The 19,611-nt window shown below is 43.5% G+C and overlaps 1 protein-coding gene across 3 annotated transcripts in view; it reads right to left on the bottom strand.

Annotated features, from left to right (window-relative positions):
• Positions 1-19,611, bottom strand: part of LOC116982537 (hepatocyte nuclear factor 4-beta-like) — a 67,871-nt gene that overhangs the window by 2,856 nt on the left and 45,404 nt on the right. For all 3 annotated transcript variants that reach the window (XM_033035797.1, XM_033035796.1, XM_033035798.1), the window contains 5 exons: positions 18,366-18,472; positions 15,396-15,551; positions 12,324-12,411; positions 6,069-6,221; positions 3,565-3,801 (listed from right to left, as the gene is read on the bottom strand). In XM_033035797.1, the coding sequence (XP_032891688.1) occupies positions 3,565-3,801; positions 6,069-6,221; positions 12,324-12,411; positions 15,396-15,551; positions 18,366-18,472 (741 nt within the window). The remainder of the gene's footprint in view (positions 1-3,564; positions 3,802-6,068; positions 6,222-12,323; positions 12,412-15,395; positions 15,552-18,365; positions 18,473-19,611) is intronic.

Here is a 19,611-nt window from a genome sequence, read left to right as displayed (position 1 = left end):
TAGAGTAGTTTTTGAGGCAATTCAGGAGTTTTATGTTAAGTTTAAAGATACAGAATGGAAACAGGCCCGATAACATATATCTCCCTGACCCGATAGCATAACATATTTTTGTTTCACTCTTCATAGTTTAATAACATCCGTCCTACAACAGGGCAACCAGAAATGTACACAGTACTACAAATGCTGCCTCAGCAACATCTTGTATAATGTAAAAAATGAACACAATGCATGTATTTTCACACTGTTACTGTGGATGCTGGAAATGCTCTGGTGGTCTGACACCACCAGTGGAGAAAATAAATTAACTGAAAGACACCCAAAATGTTTTGGATGTGAAACAATAGCCTATTTTTCTCTTCAGTCGCTGGTTAAAGGGACTGTCCCACTTGGCCGTCATTTACGCGACCTGGTAGCGTGTGGTTAGCACGGGACGGGCGCATGGAGTGGCGTGGAGGAGTGTGGAGTTGCGTGCAGTATCGCGCAGTGCTCCAGGATTTCGTTCTGGACTAAATCTTCGCGCGCCACCGGCCTGTCGCATAAACGACGGCCAAGTGGGACACCCTGGCGCGGCACAACGTCTCACCTCCAACAGCAGCAGAAGCATGCAAGCGATCGCCGAGCTCGGCCTGGGGTTCACGGCCGTTGCGGATCCGGATCCGCCCCCACTCCTACTCCCAGAGCGGGGCCAAGATGATTGAAGATAGACACAAAATGCAGGAGTAACTCAGCGGGACCGGCAGCATCTCTGGAGAGAAGCAATGGGTGACGTTTCGGGTCGAGACCCTTCTTCAGACTGAAGAAGAGTCTTGACCCGAAACTTTATCCATTCCTTCTCTCCAGAGATGCTGCAGGTCCCGCTGAGTTACTCCTGCATTTTGTGTCTATCTTCAAATGACGTGTCGCGCGTCAGTCACTACCGGCCTGTCACGTAAATGACGGTCACGTGGGACAGGCCCTTAACCTGCTGCATATTTCTAGCATTCTGTTTTTGTTTCGGTAGTTCTTTTCTCGCTTTTACATTTGTATTCACGTTCTAAGATAAGCCTCGTTGGAATCTGTTCTGAGCTTAAAATAAAATGGTGAGAGACGGGATCTTGTTGGAAGAAACAGCATGGGAGACAGCCTTGTCGCTCAGCATTATGGCACAGTACACTCTCAGAATGGCCCTGACACCTAGTGAAGCCTTACCTCCAGGTTCAGCAGCTGTTGAAGCTGTCACAGTTATTGAATGCTATAGAATGGCTTTGACATTCACAATCATTCAAAATCACTTGACAACTGGTTTAAATATATACTAGACCAAGTGCAGACCCGTTGGGTCTGTTTCCCAAACACGCGTTTTGGGGAGGGGGGGGGGGGGGGGTGAGGCGTCACACTAACCACCTTGGTCTATTGGGTCTGTTCCTCCAAAGCACGGTTGCGGGGTGGGAATGTGGCTGGGGATGGTGCAAAGGCATATGTAAATGGATCCATTCCGATTGGACATCTGTTAGCATTGTGCATTGTGACATCACACAATGGAACGTTCACCAGGGGCTGGGGCTGGTGCAAAGGCATATGTAAATGAATCCATCCCGATTGGACATATGTGTGCATTGGGCATTGTGACATCACACGATGGAAACGAATCAAAAGGCAGACAGGCAGCCGGATGGACGGACGGCGGCAGCCACAGACTTTTAATATATAATAGATTTTTAAACCCAAACATATTTGAAAACTGGTCCGCGAACTTAATGAAATAAAACACTTTTTAGCTTTAGAGACACAGCATGGAAACAGGCCCATCGGCCCACTGGGTTCGCACTGAGTAGTGATCACCGTACACTAGTTCTATCCGACTCACTGGGGACAATTTACAGAAGCCAATTAACCTGCAAACTATATGTCTTTGGAATGTGGGAGGAAACCGGAGCATCCAGAGAAAACCCTTGTGGTCACAGGCAGAACGTACAAATTCCATACGGACAGTATCCGTAAGCTGGAATAAACCCGGGTTTCTGATGCTGCGAGGCAGTAATTCTACCACCGCCATCATGTCGCCCCTTTATTTACCTTTTGCTGGACAACTGGTTTCTCCCATTCAGTTTAATGGGACTGTTCTACTTGGCACAGGTTAGGTTTCAAAGGGTTCAAAGGTCTTTAATTGTCACGTGTACCAATTAAGGTACAATGATATGTTAAAGATCGAAATAAAATGTAGGTGCTGGCACCCTGCTAGTGGGTTTCATAAGGACACCACCTGCACAGTGCTCGTGTTCTGGTGCCAGCACCCTGCTGCGCAAAAGTCATCTCTTTCGCCTATGCTTGAGTAAAGCCCCCCTTGTTGCAGGATTCATGTTAGAAGATAATTTATTGGTCTTTTCTTTATGGGCCCTGGTACTTTCCCTTGCAAACCGCAGGAAATGCTACACTTGTCGCATTACCTCCCCCCTCAACTCCATCCAAGGACCCAAGCAGTCTTTCCAGGTGAGGAAGAGGTTCACCTGCAACCTCATCTATTGCATTCGCTGTTCTAAGTGTCAACTGCTCTACATCGGTGAGACCAAGCGCAGGCTTGGCGATCGCTTCACCCAACACCTCTGCTCAGTTCGCATTAACCAACCTGAACTCCCGATGGCTCAGCACTTCAATTCCCCCTCCCATTCCGAATCCAACCTTTCTGTCCTGGGCCTCCTCCATGGCCAGAATGAGTCCCACCGCAAATTGGATGAGCAGCACCTCATATTTCACTTGGGTAGTTTACACCCCAGCGGTATGAACATTGACATCTTCAATTTCAGGTAGTCCTTGCTCTCTCCCTCCTTCCCCTACCCTTCCCAGCCCTCCCACAACCTACTGTCTCCGCCTCTTCCTTTCTTCTCCCCCCCCCCCCCCCCACCCCCGCATCAGTATGAAGAAGGGTCTCGACCCAAAACATCACCTATTCCTTCGCTCCATAGATGTTGTCTCACCAGCTGAGTTTCTCCAGCATTTTTGTCTACCTTCGATTTTTCCAGCATCTGCAGTTCTTTCTTAAACATTTATTGATCAGTGATCCCGTTCATTTTTAGATGTGGGATTAGGTTAGGGCCCCATCTGCTGTACCAAAGGGGTGTAAAATATAAGGGAGTTATCCTGAAGAATAGCAGGGAAATTATCCCTAGCCAGTATTTGTTTATCAATCACTGAAACATTATTGCATTGATGTTTTGGGAAGGATACAACACAATTTAGCTTTGGCACTTTCCACATTACAGCATGAACCTACCACAATTCATTAATTGGCTTTGGAATTTCCTGACCCAGATTTAAACCAAAGTCTCGAAATTGTAATTATCACATCTTTCAGTGCTATCAGTATCTTTTGTGTATTTCCTGTCCATATATTTCACTTATGTGGCAACACATTTTGTTTTTACCTTTCATGCAACCTTTGGCATTTAGGGATTACTGTAACTGATTGAGTGGACTGTTCAATGTTAATGGATTATGTATTCCTGGAATCGCAAGTAGCAGCCAGAGTGATATTGTGGCTCCTCTTTCTAAAATAACATGTGTCTGAAGATAAAACCAGGGTCTCACCTCCCAAGAGCATTTCCTGCAAAAGGCTGTCAATTTTAGCTACTCCAAAGAGTCTTGCAAACTGAATCTGCTCAATCATCTGCCACGTAATGCTTTGCAGAGGTGGAAGAAGCAATAGAATGTCGCCAAACCGCCCCCTGGAGTCGTACTGCCGATCGTTTATATAATCCTCCAGGTTGACTTGCACTTGGAATCGCATGTTTTTGATTTTTGCTGAATCGGTTACACCCCGGCAATCTATTGGAGAGAAGTCATAGTTTAGTTTATTACCGCATGTACGGAGGTACTTTAAAAAGCTTTTGTTGCATGCTAACTAGTCAGCGGAAAGACTCTACATGATTAAATTGAGCCATCCACAATGTACAGACACATGATAAAGGGAATAACATTTAGTGGAAGATAAAGTCCAGTAAAGTCAGATTAAAGATAGTCCGAGGGTCTCCAATGAGATTGATAGTAGCTCAGGACTGCATATTGAATTAACATTTCTTTCCAAAATGTAATGCGTTCAGAGCATATATTCTACTTAATGGGAAATTTTAATGCACAAATAGAAATTATATCAAAGCCTTTGAGGGAGAGGTGCAGTGTTGCAGCTGGTAGAGACACCGACTCATAGCTCCAGAGATTCTGGTTCAATCCTGACATCTGTGCCGTCTGTGTGGCGTTTGCATGTTCTCCCTGTGGCCGCGTGGGATTCCTCTGGGTGCTCTGGTTTCTATCCACATCCCAAAGATGTGCGGGTTTGTAGGTTAATTGGCCTCTGCAAATTGCCCTGGTGTAGGGAGTGGATGAGAAACTTGGTAACATAGAACTAGTGTGAACAGCTCATGGACTCGGTGGATCATATGGCCTGTTTCCATGCTGTGTCTTGTAATCAACCAATCAATTATTTTTGGAATGAGACAAAACCAGTTCAACTAAACTCCAGCCCTGAGGTGCTACAATGCTCATAGTTATATCTCTACTGGCTGACAGCAATAATATGTTTACCTTAATAATCTCTTTTGAACATCTGATTTAAATTCACAGGTAATGGTCAGATTTTAAAATCGTTGGGGAGTATTGACACAAAATTAAGTGGAAAGATTGAATCCCAGCAAAGGGCCCGGAATTGTTCTCCATCTTCATTGCAGTGGAAATTTACTCTGGCTCTTTTCAGTCTTCCCTTCTGTTTTCCAGCATCGAGAACTCTGGATGATGCAGGGCATATAAAATGTGTCCCAGCGTGACCTATGCAACACACGGCTTTATATTGGGGAAACAGATCAGTGTTAACAATCTGATCTGTGCCTAGCTGAACAAATCATTTTATGCAAGTTGTTGGCTTCAATGCAGTAGAATGCTATTTTTCTATGAGTTACTGATTGTTGATGATCAGCCATGATCACAATGAATGGCGGTGCTGGCTCGAAGGGCCAATGGCCTCTCCCTGCTCCTATTTTTTATGTTTCTATATTTTCTAATGTGCACATACTGAGCTCCTGTATGATTTGACAGAGATGATGAACACAAGCCAAAGTGGGAGGGTTTGAAAGGTGAGGCTGGAGAAAGGGGCAAAGGACCATAAAATAACCCATGCTGAAGTATGCACAACAGGTATAGAGTATTCACTGTTTGGCTTGTTGGACAGAGATTGATTTGAGGCACATAGCAATCTTAATATGGAAAATAATTTAAATAAATTAAATTCACCAGGTACAGCTGCATCTTTCATACGTTGGACTATTGCTTGTTATACTATTGTGTTTTAATTATCAATTTACATTTTAAACAAGTGTGCCATTACATGCATGAATGCACAACATTATTCTCATTATCTACTAGGAGATGTGTATTTTAGAGTTTTCTCTTAATTCTTTCTTAAAAATCCATCTAAACAAGTGCTCTGTATGCCATTAACACATTCCATAAGCGTTTGTTAAATAGTGCGGTTCACAGTATAATTAAAAAATATTGTCGGAATCTATACAAATAAAGTCCTTTAAAATTTTCACGAGCCTAAAAGCTTTGTTACTTAAATGACCTCGCCTCACAGACCAACTTTGTTACCATGTGCTTTCATATGTTCTTTCAAAACGAGTGGGCACGAGTAGATGCACTGTGAATATGGACACAAATGCTGGAGTAAAACAGTGGGTCAGGCAGCAACTCTGGAGAGAAAGGTTAGGTGACGTTTTGGGTCGGAACCCTTCTTCAAACTGAAAGTAGAGAGGAGGGAACTAGAGGTAGGAAAAGACCAGAAAAAAATCAGGGCCAGCACCAGATGACCAGATAGCAATCTATGTGATTGCTATGTGCAAACGGAAACTTTTTCCAAGTGTGTCTCTTTAAATTGACTCCCTTGGATATAAAGTGTTGGTCTAACCACTGTTCTTGCTCCTCCTCGTCATTCTTCTTTTGTTTCCCTGCAATCTGGAGCCATAGCTGAACGTTTGAGACTACAGAGATTGGGCCACATTGATATCTGGATAAACTGTACTCCATATCAACAAACTACTTGCCTGGATCGAAGAAGACCACAGCCTTGAGACAAGCAAACTCATTCTCGTCTATCTGGAGGTCGAGCAAAGGTTTCACCAGCTCATCGAGGATCCTGTTGGCTACCCTCATAATCTCCAACTCTGGGCAGTGCCTGGGAATTATGAAGTCATTTCCTATTGATAGAGCACGTGTTCTGTTAGTGTTTACTCCTAGATTGCAAAACTGATACAGTAAGCAACTTCCAAAAAAAAACTAAAACCATTAAAAACTCAAAATAGATCCTTAAAATTTTAATTTTACCATCAAGCATAAAGATTAGGTTTAGGTTGATTATTGTCATGAGTACCACGGTACAGAAAACAAAGCTTTGTATTGTATGCTATCCCATCAGCTCAGATAATACCATACCATCAGGCCAATCTTAAGTACTATATAAAAGATGCAACGTGCTGGAGTGAACTATGGGTCAGGCAGCATCTCTGGTGAACATGGATAGGTGACGTTTTGGGTTGTGACTCTTCCTCGATCTGATTGTGGTGGGAACGGTCGAGCCAAGGGAAAGATACTGCGTGCCGATTATAGTTCACGGTTTGCAGTATATCACTTCCATGGACCTTCCCACTGCTCTGGAAATTTTAGTATGTCATGTATTATTTAGCATGAATGGAAGTGCATGCAAGTGATCCAGGGTTTAGATTGGCATTGTACATGTACATGTGTGCAGTATAGAAATAGTGTATGGGTGATCGTTGGTCAGCAAAAGGACTCAGTGTCAAAGGATCCATTTCCACACGTTATCTCTAAAACTAAAATGAGAGCGATATGTGCCAAATGCAGACGAATAGGAGGCTAGATGGGGCATCATGATCAGCATAGACGAGTTGGGTTGTAGGGCTTGTTTCCGTGTTGTCTGACTCCATGAATATTCTTCAAAGTATCTAATGGACAAAGATGCTTGGCTGTGGTTGTATTTCAGTGGCTCCATAGTTATGGTTTGCAGATGATATCGGGATCCCCTCCAACTCCATCATATCATTAAATAACTCTTATTTATGATCGACCAACTAATAGTGCAATATTATCAGTAATATATAAGAGGCTCCAGAATTTTTAGATAAGGGTTGGAGACCTTTGGCTAACGATTAAGAAACTACAAGACATATGAATTGGCAAGCAACGGGACAAAAGCTCATTATAACTCACCTTGAATTCAAATAAAGCACAAATACATCATAAGCAGAAAATAAATCTGCAGTTGAACTGCAGTAATTGAAAAGCAAGCATTTAAAAAATCAAGCTGTCAGCTGAACCATCTATAACAATGAAATATTAATTTACAACGTTAGAAAAGAGCTGAAAGGCGAATTCCCAAGGCCACTGAAACTTGGTCATTCAAGCTGTGTTCATATAAACAAGAAGGAACTATGATTTATCCGATTACACTCTGAGAGCATGCCCCAAATCTACGCCATACATTTGAGTTTCTCTGCAGACTATCCTGCTTTATGAATAAACAAACTATTTACATTCCTTAACTTTTTTTTGTGAATGGAAATAGCTAATAACTAAGGCAATTAGTTGCAATCCCCTGTGAGGTTTGGTGCAATAACTCATAACAAAGATGTGTAAAAGCTAGTCTATTCAGGATATTTACAAGAAACCTCCGGTTAATAGGCCTGGTTCAACATGGAAACAGGTCCTACAGCCCAACTCAGAGACAATGAGTTGGGCTGTAAGACAACTTATTTCCACGTACCTCAACTCCATCCTATCCCCCCTGGTTAAATCCCTCCCGACCTATGTTCAAGACACCTCAGACACTCTCCGTCATATCCAGGCATTCCATTCTCTAGGCCCCCATCCCCTCATCTTCACCATGGACGTCCAGTCACTCTACACCTCCATCCCCCACCAGGATGGTCTCAAAGCCCTCCAGTTCTTCCTCGACCGGAGAACCAACCAATACCTGTCTACTGATACTCTACTCCGCCTAGCGGAGTCGGTCCTTACCCTCAATAACTTTTCGTTTGACCTCCCATTTCCTCCAAACACAAGGCGTAGCTATGGGCACGTGCATGGGCCCCAGCTATGCCTGCCTCTTTGTAGGGTACGTCGAACAATCCTTGTTCGAGACGTACCAGGACCCCATCCCCGACCTCTACCTCCGCTACATCGACGATTGCCTTGGTGCTACCTCCTGCACCCACACACAACTCACTAACTTCATCAACTTCGCCACTAACTTCCATCCGGCACTCAAATACACCTGGACCATTTCCGACACTTCCCTACCATTGCTTGACCTCACTATCTCCATCGCAGGTGATAGACTTTTGACCGACATCCACTATAAACCCACTGACTCCCATGGCTATCTAGACTACTCTTCTTCCCACCCTGCTTCCTTTAAGGACTCCATCCCCTACTCCCAATTCCTCCGTCTATGCCGCATCGGTACCCAGGATGAGGTGTTCCACACCAGAGCATCTGAAATGTCCTCATTCTTCAGAAAACGGGGGTTCCCCTCCCCTACCATAGATGAGGCTCTCATCAGGGTCTCTTCAATACACCGCAACACTGCTCTCTCTCCCCATCCCCCCACTCGGAACAAGGCAGAGTCCCCCTAGTCCTCACCTTCCACCCCACTAGCCGTCACATACAACAGATAGTCCTCCGTCATTTTCGCCACCTCCAACGTGACCCCACCATTCGCCACATCTTCCCATCCCCCCCCCCCCCCCCCCCACCCCGTCTGCTTTCCGCAAAGACCGCTCCCTCCGTAACTCCCTGGTCAATTCTTCCCTTCCCACCGGCACCACCCCCTCCCCGGGCACTTTCCCTTGCAACCGCAAGAGATGCTACACGTGTCGCTTTACCCCCCCAAGGACCCAAGCAGTCGTTCCAGGTACAACAGACAGGGCCGGCCTTAGGGGGTGCGGGGCCCAATTGGGAACAATTTTGGTGAACCCCAGATTCCCAGCCAAGGTCTGTCAGCCCAGTTATTTAGTATATATTATGAAATTGTACACTAGGTGCTATGGATTGTACACTGTGTGAATCTCTCCTGCTCCCTCCCGTTTGACTGTCAGTAGCTCCGCTGGCTTCCAACCTTTACCGTAGCAGCTAATTACCATTAAACTGCATTATGTGATTGGACACAATGCCCTTGGAGACAGCGGCTGATTGGACGAGAGGAGACCTATTTGTTGATTGGACGGGAATTTTAAGGCAAGCTGGTTGGTGATTGGATGCAACCCCCTTAGAGACAACGATTGATTGGCCGCCAAATAAAATTGTCAAATAGGAAAACAATAATCGCTGGTCGGTGCGAACTCAGTAGACTATCTGGTTGTATCTCCAAACTAAACAGTATAACATGCAGGTACATTCATTTAAAATTAAATTCAGTGATTATCTCACATGATTTCTCACTGTGTAAAGCAAAGATCCGCTATAGGATCTTTGGTGTAAAGCTCAATATCTGACCAATTTCTGTTTAACACGTTTGGTCTGCCGTGAGCATTTTTCTCTCCCAAAACAGTTCATATCTAGCAAACCGATCAACGAACCAGACAGCAGTTGGACGCAGTTATAGAAACATAGAAACAAGGTGCAGGAGTAGGCCATTCGGCCCTTTGAGCTTGCACAGCCATTCAATATGATCATGGCTGATCATCCAACTCAGTATCCTGTACCTGCTTTCTCTCCATACCCCCTGATTCCTTTAGCCACAAGGGCCACATCTAACTCCCTCTTAAATATAGCCAACGAACTGGCCTCAACTATATTCTGTGGCAGAGAATTCCAGAGATTCACCACTCTCTGTGTAAAAAATGTTTTTCTCATCTCAGTTCTAAAAGATTTCCCCTTTATCCTTAAACTGTGACCCCTTGTTCTGGACTTCCCCAACATCGGGAACAATCTTCCTGCATCTAGCCTGTCCAACCCCTTAAGAATTTTGCGGTTCTATAAGATCCCCCCTCAATCTTCTAAATTTTAGCGAGTACAAACCGAGTCTATCCAGTCTTTCTTCATATGAAAGTCCTGACATCCCAGGAATCAGTCTGGTGAACCTTCTCTGTACTTCCTCTATGGCAAGAATATCCTTCCTCAGATTAGGAGCCCAAAATTGTACGCAATACTCCAGGTACACCAAGACCCTGTACAACTGCAGTAGAACCTCCCTGCTCCTATACTGAAGTCCTTTTGCTATAAATGCTAACATACCATTCGCTTTCTTCACGGCCTGCTGCACCTGCTTGCCTACTTTCAATGACTGGTGTACCATGACACCCAGGTCTCGTTGCATCTCCCCTTTTCCTAATCGGCCACCATTCAGATAATAGTCTACTTTCCTGTTTTAGCCACCTATGTGGGTAACCTCACATTTATCCACATTATACTGCATCTGCTATGCCCACTCACCCAGCCTATCCAAGTCACCTTGCAGCCTCCTAGTTTAGAGGGGTTTAAACGGTTTAGAGACGTTTAGAGGGCTTCAGATGGGTTTAGAAGTGTTCAGAAGTGTTATAGAGGGGAATAGGGGGGAATAGAGGGTTTAGATGGGGTTTAGAGGTGTTCAGGGGGTCCCAGAGGGGTTTAGAGACGTTATAAGCCCCCCGTGACAAATTGTATTTCTCTGAAATTGAAGATAGACATAAAGCTGGAGTAACTCAGCAGGACAGGCAGCGCAGCGACTCTGGAGAGAAGACCCTTCTTCAGACTGAATTGAACTCTCGTCGGTGAGAGTACTTGTGATTGTCTGAAGAAGGGTCTCGACCAGAAACGCAACCCTCTCCCCAGAGCCGCTGCCCGTCCCGCTGAGCCACCTTCAACTTCAGAGCCAAACAAAAAACACAGAGTGCTGGAGGAACTCAGCGGGCAAGGCGGCTGCCGCTAAACGTCAATGATTCCTGGAATGCTGAGGCGACAGGGTGATAGAGAGGGAGTGGGAGAGCTGGAGAGAGACGAGATGGGGAGCGGGAGAGGGAGCGCGAGAGAGAGAGGGAGGGAGAGAGGGAGGGAGAGAGAGAGCAAAACACAGAGAGACACAACGTGGGTCGGTAGGCGAATGACTAACCTGCGCACCAGGCAGAAGCCCCTTCTAGCGGTCCGGGGCCCTCACTCATGATGGTGAGTTTAAAGAAATTCTCAAAGTGTCATCGATCTACATTCCTCAGTAAATGTAATTGTGTTTTAAACAAGTATTATTGACGCCGCGTGAATTTTATTCAAAGGAACATGACGTCATTAATACTTATTCAAAACACAATAACATTTACTGAGGAATGTGGATGGATGCAGATTGATGACATTGTATAACAACTTGTTAACTACTTCATGTTAAGAAGTGCTAACAGTACGAGTTAACAAATCGTTTGTGTCTGATGGCCGTGCAGCGGTTGTTATACATGTTCGTTTAAAAAAAATCCGGATGGCGAATTTAAAAAAAATCTTTATTTAACAAAGAGATTCGTATTTCCGTATGAAATACGGAACATTAGTGCGGGGTCCCCATTAGGCGCGGGGTCCAATTGGGAGCAATCGGTCAAATCGGCTTAAGGCCGGCCCTGACGACAGAAGTTTACCTGCATCTCCTCCAACCTCATCTATTGCATCCACTGCTCTAGATGTCAGCTGATCTACATCGGTGAGACCAAGCGTAGGCTTGGCGATCGTTTCGCCGAACACCTCTGCTCGGTCCGCATTAACCAACCTGATCTCCCTATGGCTCAGCACTTCAACTCCCCCTCCCATTCCGAATCCGACCTTTCTGTCCTGGGCCTCCTCCATTGCCAGAGTGAGCACCACCGGAAACTGGAGGAGCAGCATCTCATATTCCGCTTGGGCAGTCTGCATCTTGGTGGCCTGAACATTGACTTCTCCAATTTCCGGTAGCCCTTGCTGTCTCCTCCCTTTCTCAGCTCTCCCTCAGACCTCTGGCTCCTCCTCTTCCGTTCTTCTTCCCACCCCCCACCCTGCATCAGTCTGAAGAAGGGTTTTAGCCCGATACCTTGCCTATTTCCTTCGCTCCATAGATGCTGCCGCACCCGCTGAATTTCTCAAGCAATTTTGTCTACCTTCAATTCTCCAGCATCTGCAGTTCCCTCTTGAACATCATAATATCAATAGGATTCACATTCACACCGAGAATGTGAAACATTTCTGAATGTTTTGTGAGGACAACTTGACCATCTAATTTGTGGAGATCACACTTGCTAGGAAAACATGGAATCAACATAACTATGGCACAAGTTCGAGTAGTCAATGCATACCGAGCAAGAGAATATCCTTGTAGGGAATTGACCGCCTGGCCAATCCCAGCAGCAAGTGTTCACCAGCGTGAGCTCTGAGTAGTGCAACCTTGAGACCGGCGAAAGAGAAAGAGAGATCAAATGATGCATTAGATTACAGATATACTGATAGATTCATGAGCTGGTTCAAACACTAAGTTCACGCATGAGCTGCTTTTTTTGTGTGTACCTGCCATTGTTCTGTACTCCTGATACCCAATTTGGAGAAAAAAAGTTTAAATCAATCCTGGAAGTATGATCTGACCTACAATTCTAAAGTCCTTTGGGTGGGAGGTTCGTGAGAGGATGGGTTGTTGGTGGAGGATCTACTGATTTTCACTGTCCTTCACAAAGAAAACACACTTCCAGAAATCAAAACTAACTGCATGACTGTAGATTGTTTTAAGATCACACCCACCTATTCTGGATATCCCACAAGAAAATGCCTTCAGTTTATTCTACAATATCTTTTTATTATTTCATCCATGAAATCACTCGTCGGCCATGGAAATTTCAAGGAATACCAGCCAAGTTTATGCAGTCAAGCCTCAGAATTTAATTGCTTGGTCCTGATATAATTGCGGTAAACATGCTCTAAGACTAATGTACCATGTTAAGAGGCAATGTCTGGAAATTAATGCAGTTGTCCGTATTTCACTGACTGTAGGCTGGCAGTTCTGTAGTTCAGCTGTTGTGTGAGCATCAGCATGTTACAGACTCCCATAGAGTCATAGTCATTCGTTTATCGTCACATGTACCGAGGTACAGTGAATACCTTTTGTTGCATGCTAACCAGTCAGCGGAAAGACAACACTTGAATACAGTCGAGCCATCCACAGTGTACAGATACACAATAAAGGGAATATGATGAATAACATTTAGTTCAAAATAAAGCTGGTAAAGTCTGATCAAAGGTAGTCTAAGGGTTTCCAATGAGGTAGATAGTTGTTCAGGACTGCTCTCTAGTTGTTGGTAGGATGGTTCAGTGGCTGTTAACAGCTGTGAAGAAACTCTCTCTGCACCTGGAGGTGGGCGCTTTCACACTTCTACACCTTTTGCCCGATGGGAGAGGGGAGAGGAGGGAGTGGGCGGGGAGTGACTCGACCTTGTTTATGTTGATGGCCTTGTCGAGGCCATGATGTTGGAATGCACTGGAGATCAGAAGCAGGTGCACCTGCCACTTTCCGCTGTGTCTTTGCACAACACCAGATCTGGAGTAGGGGATCCAGGGTCCTGGCTCTGTAACTTCTGAACTAAGACACCTGATGCATTGCATTTCTGTCCCTCAGATTGATACCAGTCTTAGCTGCCTTATCCCATTCATCTGAAAGCAGTTGCTGAACTTCAAACTACAATCACGTTTAGTTAATTTTATTTATTTTATGAGCATTGTAATTTTAATTAATTAACAACAATTTAATTTAGTTTAGAGATACAGCATGGAAACAGCTCTTCGGCCCACCTAGTCCATGCCGACCATCGATCATCAGGATACACTAATTTTATGTTGTCTCACCCACTCCCTGCACACTAGAATGTGTATTGGTTTAATTTAACTTTTTTACAATTTTTTCATGTTTAAATGTTTCCATTTTTATATGTCTCTTCTCATAGACATTTAAATACAATGAAGTTGGTATTTGATAATCTCGGCTGTAAAAGGTCAGTGCAGTGTTGGGGGTGGGGCCTCATGACATCTGTAGGTCCCAGCCTCATGGCTTATTTCACTTGCATGATGGCTGGAAGGTCTCAAGGGTGTTAACAACCGTGTTGTCATGAAAGATCAGCACAGCCACAGGTCCAGTGTAGGTTAAGTGTGGGAGATGAGGCAGAGAAAGCATAGTTTGACCCATTTGACCAGAAGGAGCGAAAATGAGATTCTGCTGAGCTGAAGCATAGTTTCAGCCGTTTGTATTTGAGCTCCTTTGGGATAAACTCCAATAACCTTTCCTGATTGTACAAGTCAGTCGTTATTTGGTGATTTATACATTTGGACATCCAACCAATTTGCTCTGATAAAGAATGAGAGAGTCATAGAATTGCTATGGCACAAAGGAAGACCGTGTCATCCATGTGTAGGAAGGAACAGCAGGTGATGGTTTACACCAAAGGCATGAGGCTGAAGGAGGGTCTTGCCCTGAAACGTCACACATTCCTTCTCTCCAGAGATGCTGCCTGTCCCGCTGAGTTACTCCAACATTTTGTGTCTATTACCGTTCAGCCCACTATGTCTGTGCTAGCTCCCAGTAGAATAATCCTGTAGTTTCCATCCCCCACCAGCTCCCCTGGCTCAGCAAATTATTCACTCCCAAAAACTTGTCCAATTCCCTTTTGAAGGATAGACTGGAGTAACTCAGCGGGTCAGGCAGCATCTCTGGAGAAAAAGAATGTGTGATGTTTCGGCTCGGAATCTTGAGTTATTTTCTCTTCGGTGGGTACATGGAACTCTGAGGTCTGATGAAGGGTTCCGACATGAATCTTCACCCATCCTTTTTCTACAAAGGTGCTGCCTGACCCGTTGTATTCCTCTAGCACTGTATCTATGTTCGGTATAAAAGAGTCTAAAGAAGGGTTCCGACCCGATACATCACCCATCCTTTTACTCCTCAGATGCTGCCTTACCCACTGAGTTACTTCAGAACTTTGTGTCTATCTTCGGTATAAACCAGCATCTGCAGATCCTTTCTACACATTCCCTTTTGAAGGTTTTGTTTTCTACCATCTTTCCAGGCAGTTCTCTCTTTGACCATATCGGTTTTCTCCATGTGCTCCGGTTTCCTCCCACATTTCAAAGACGTGCAGTTTTGTAGGTTAATTGGCTTTGTTAAGGACAGTAAATTGTCCCTAGTGTGTAGGATACAACTAGTGTATGGGTGATTGTTGGTCAGGGTAAACTCGGTGGGCTGAAGGGTCTGTTTCCATGCTGTATCGCTAATCTAAATACACTCAATCCGCACAGACAAACACAAAAATAATGTGTCAATGAATTATTTTGGTTTATAAACAACGTTTTATAAACAACGTTTGCTTTTATGGCTTGTGCCTTTTACTAACCTGGTCATCCAGTAGCAATTCACAGAAGGCAGGGATATACTTTGCCCATTCCACTAGCACAAGCAGCTGTTGTTTCATGGACTCACTGACATCATTAATAGTTGCGATCCTCTTCATTGCAATTTCAGCAATATTCACAGGATTTAAAGCAGCAATCTACCAACAGAGAAAATTATTAATTTATGGAATGTAATACTTGGACTGTGAAAATGCAATGTGATTATTTTCCATACTTTTAACAAATTCATCACATGGGAAAGAGATGTAACAATTAAAAATGTTGGTGGGTTTGTGTTCATGATTGTACAATGAGTTATTAGCCTGTGAAAACCTGCGGGTATTCTAAAATGTTCTTGTGCAAATTTGTGCTTTTCCACCAAAAGAAAGAATCATCAAGGGAAGATTAATATCAGTTTACTAGCATGCTGCATTAGCCATCAGGAGACTTTAGACAAAATGGAATGTTTTCTCAGAGGTAGAGGGGAGATTGATAGAGTTATTTGAAATTACGAGATGGATAGACATTTAGAACATTTCTCAGGGTAGAAATGTCAAGGCCTTTAAGGTATAGCTTGATGGCGAGAGGGGCTAAATTTAAAGGAGATGTGCAGGAAAGTTTTTTTCAACAGGAAGTGTTGAATGCCTGAACACATTGCCATGGATGGTGGTGGAGCCAGATACAACAGCGGGATTTAAGAGGATTTTAGCTATCCACAGGGATGTGCAGGGCATATAGGGATTTGGGTTAAGTGCAGGCAGAGGAGATTATTTTAATTTGGCATCGTGTTTGGAATGGACATTGTGGGCCGAAGAGTCTGACCCTGTGCTGCACTGTTCTCTGTTCTATCACTAGGAATTTTAAGTAGCAGAGAGAGGATTTCACTATTAAAATAGAATAAAATTACTAACAAAGAACACAGACATTGGTTTCTCAAGGAATAATGTTCAACTCTTTGGGCTGAGAAAAGTATATAACCATTTTAGTCACAAGCCAAAGACTAGTGAATGATGTAGTAGTATGTTTCAACATCTTTGTGGAGACAGAATTTTGACGATGGTGTCCATTTGAGTAATTCACTGTGTTAACAGCAATATTTTACAGAACAATTCCTATAGGGGGCATTATAAGCTTTATCTTCTGACCAGGGCAGATATTAACCAAGCTTTTACTGAAGTTTGTTGGTAATGTTTTTTTATATCAAAAATTGAAACAAACCAAAACAATGATGTTATGCAGGTACATAAGGTTGGAAACTGAAGGTACACTGGGAGAAGTGGAAAACTCCATGGGCAGGCCAATGGGCAACCATCCATACAATTAATTGAAATACAGTTTGAAGTGGCTTTACTGGGGTTTGACGCTTCTTTAACAGGTGTGGTTATGAAGAGACATTGATGTTGGGAAGAACCGAGAGTTTCAGAGCTAGACAGATAGAAACTGAGGAGATGATTATATAACAATATCATGCTTTAGACCAAAGGATATTAGTTATTTTCGGATAACTGGAAAAGTCCTGTCAGTTGATAAAATGGAAACACAGGATTCCTCTCCAGAGAACACGTCTCTGTATTATCTGTCATTTCTAAATAACATTAAGTTCTTTCTCCTGAATATTGTGCCAATGGAAGAAGATGGTGGTATGTATCTGCTTAAAATAAACCCAGTTACACCATACAACTAAATATGTAATATACTCTCTATGCTGTGGTGAAATGTGTTACTAAATTAAAGCTGCATTTCTATGTTCAATTTGTTAAGGAAGCCATTTGTGCAAAGCCTATCCAAAAGTTGTGTCATGCTGATCACAAGACAATCTTTGCCAATCTTGTTGGCGAAGACATTGTTGAAGATTGATGGTTTGAGTTCTCCACCAGCGTGAAAACAACAAGCTTTCTTCACTTCAGCATTTGGTCTTAATTCTGGTAAGCTCTGAGCCTGTGCAGCATTGGCAGTTCATAAAGGTACAAGTTCCAAAGGGCATTCAGAGCTTATTTCAGTGCCAGTGACAATTTTATTTTTAAATATTGCCTAACTGCTGCTGTAGCTGGTTTGAGCAGGATTGTGTTTAGTGAAGCTCGTTGCAGTCTATCCAGTCAAATTTGCAAAGCCTTTAATCATAACTACATCTCAGTTAACACCTAGAATTAAATAACCATCTGTGAGCAAGATGTTCCTGTTGTTTACATGGATATTCGTACGGCACGTGATAAAGGGAGGCATGGTGGTGAAGGGGTAGAGTTGCTGCCTTATGCCCCTGTCCCACTTAGGAAACCTGAACGGAAACCTCTGGAGACACTGCGCCCCACCCAAGGTTTCCGTGCGGTTCCCGGAGGTTGCAGGTGGTTGCCGGAGGTTGCAGGTAGTGGAAGCAGGTAGGGAGACTGACAAAAACCTCCGGGAACCGCAAGGAAACCTTGGGTGGGGCGCGAAGTCTCCAGAGGTTTCCGTTCAGGTTTCCTAAGTGGGACAGGGGCATTACAATCCTCGGGTTTGTTCCAGACTACAGATGCTGTCTGTACAGAGTTTGTATGTTCTCCCCGTGACCTGTGTGGGTTTTCTCTGGGAGCTTCGGTTTCCTCCAAGTTTGTAGGTTCATTGGTTTTGGTAAAATATTGTAAATTGTCCCTAGTGTGCAGAATAGAACTAGTGAACTGGGATCACTGATAGGTTCGGAATCAATGGGCCAAAGGGCCTGTTACCATGCTGTATCCCTAAATTAAACTAAACTAAAAAGTCTCTGCAGTAGAGCTTGTATCCATAACTTTTAAATTGAGGGGCAAGATACAAATTTGCTTAGGCATGATCAGCAGAGTTTATGAATCCAAATGTCTTCTCTAAATTCTTAACATAACACAAATGTTTTTCTTGACTTTATTGATGCAGAAATCAATTATGTTTTGCACTGGTAAATAAAGTGGGAGATGTCATTAAAATGGGAGAGCAACATAATACTCATTGGATAAAATTACCTGACAAGACATTGCTTCTGCTTGTACTAGTGTAGCAATACAGAGGGAGCCGACATCTTCATAGTTTGTTCTGCGGATGCTGATTCTGTCCCGTTCATTCTGTACAGCTTTGCAAAATATCAAATGCAATGTTATTGTTCTTTGTGCAAAATTCACATGAATTCTATATGAGCCTGTCTCTGAGTTAGAACGAGAGAAGAAATGAGTGTTTGTATTTATATCGAGGACCGACACAAAGTTCTGGAGTAACTCAGCAGGTCAGGGAGCATCTCTGGAGAAAAATGCCGGGTGACATTTCGGGTCGGGTCCCTCTTTCTACAAACTTGTATTTATATAGATCTTTTCACTGAGACAAGATTTGACAACTGTTGTGTCTCTCATGTGGAAGATTATGGAGTGCACGGGGCATCCCCAAGTGATCCTTTCGGAGGCACGGAAGGTTAATTGTCCTTTGCTCTTTCTGTCTGTATCACATTTAGGGTTTGAATTTTTTAATGTAATAACAAGGGACTGCAGATGCTGGTTTATACCAACGAAGGATCCCAACCCGAAATAGCACCTATTCATGTTACTCCAGAGATGTTGTCTGACCCGCTGGGTTACTCCAGTGTTTTGTGTCTTTCTTTTGAATTTTTCAATCTTTACTGAAATCAACCTTGAAGTCCTAAAAAGAAAAATCATTCCTTTTTTTGCATTGACAAAACTCTGTGTTGACATTGTAACATAATGACAAGCATACTTTTCCTGTAAGAATATGTCTTTATAATTGAGTTATTGTGCTTGGCTGCCATGGTCTTGAAATAGAATATGCTATTCAGCTATCCACCTTCTTGATTTAGAAGGAGAAAATGGATTACTAAAATCGTAGGTGGAAATGGATGGCTTTGGGTGTATGCCTCGTGTTCATTGTCATTACCATTTAATTGCAATTTCCTTTTCAAGTCAGCATCTGATACATTTACCCAAGTCTTATATTATAATGGAAAATACCTTACACCCAATTTAGCCAATGATATGACATTCGGCAGGAACATGCTGGACAGTCCCATAGAGCCCCGAGTGAAAAATAACGACAGGCAACTGGTAACCAATTTTTCATTGTGTTACTTTATTTTACTGTTTGTCATTCATTTCCAGAACATTACAGTGTTTTAATTTTGTTGTTTAAACTCTTCTATTATGCCCCTGTCCCACTTAGGAAACCTGAACGGAAACCTCTGGAAACTTTGTGCCCCACCCAAGGTTT

The sequence above is a fragment of the Amblyraja radiata genome, chromosome 17 (genome assembly GCF_010909765.2).
Source record: "Amblyraja radiata isolate CabotCenter1 chromosome 17, sAmbRad1.1.pri, whole genome shotgun sequence".
NCBI lineage: Eukaryota > Metazoa > Chordata > Chondrichthyes > Rajiformes > Rajidae > Amblyraja > Amblyraja radiata.
The sequence above is the reverse complement of the archived record's forward strand: the minus strand, read 5'-3'. Positions and strand labels throughout refer to the sequence as shown.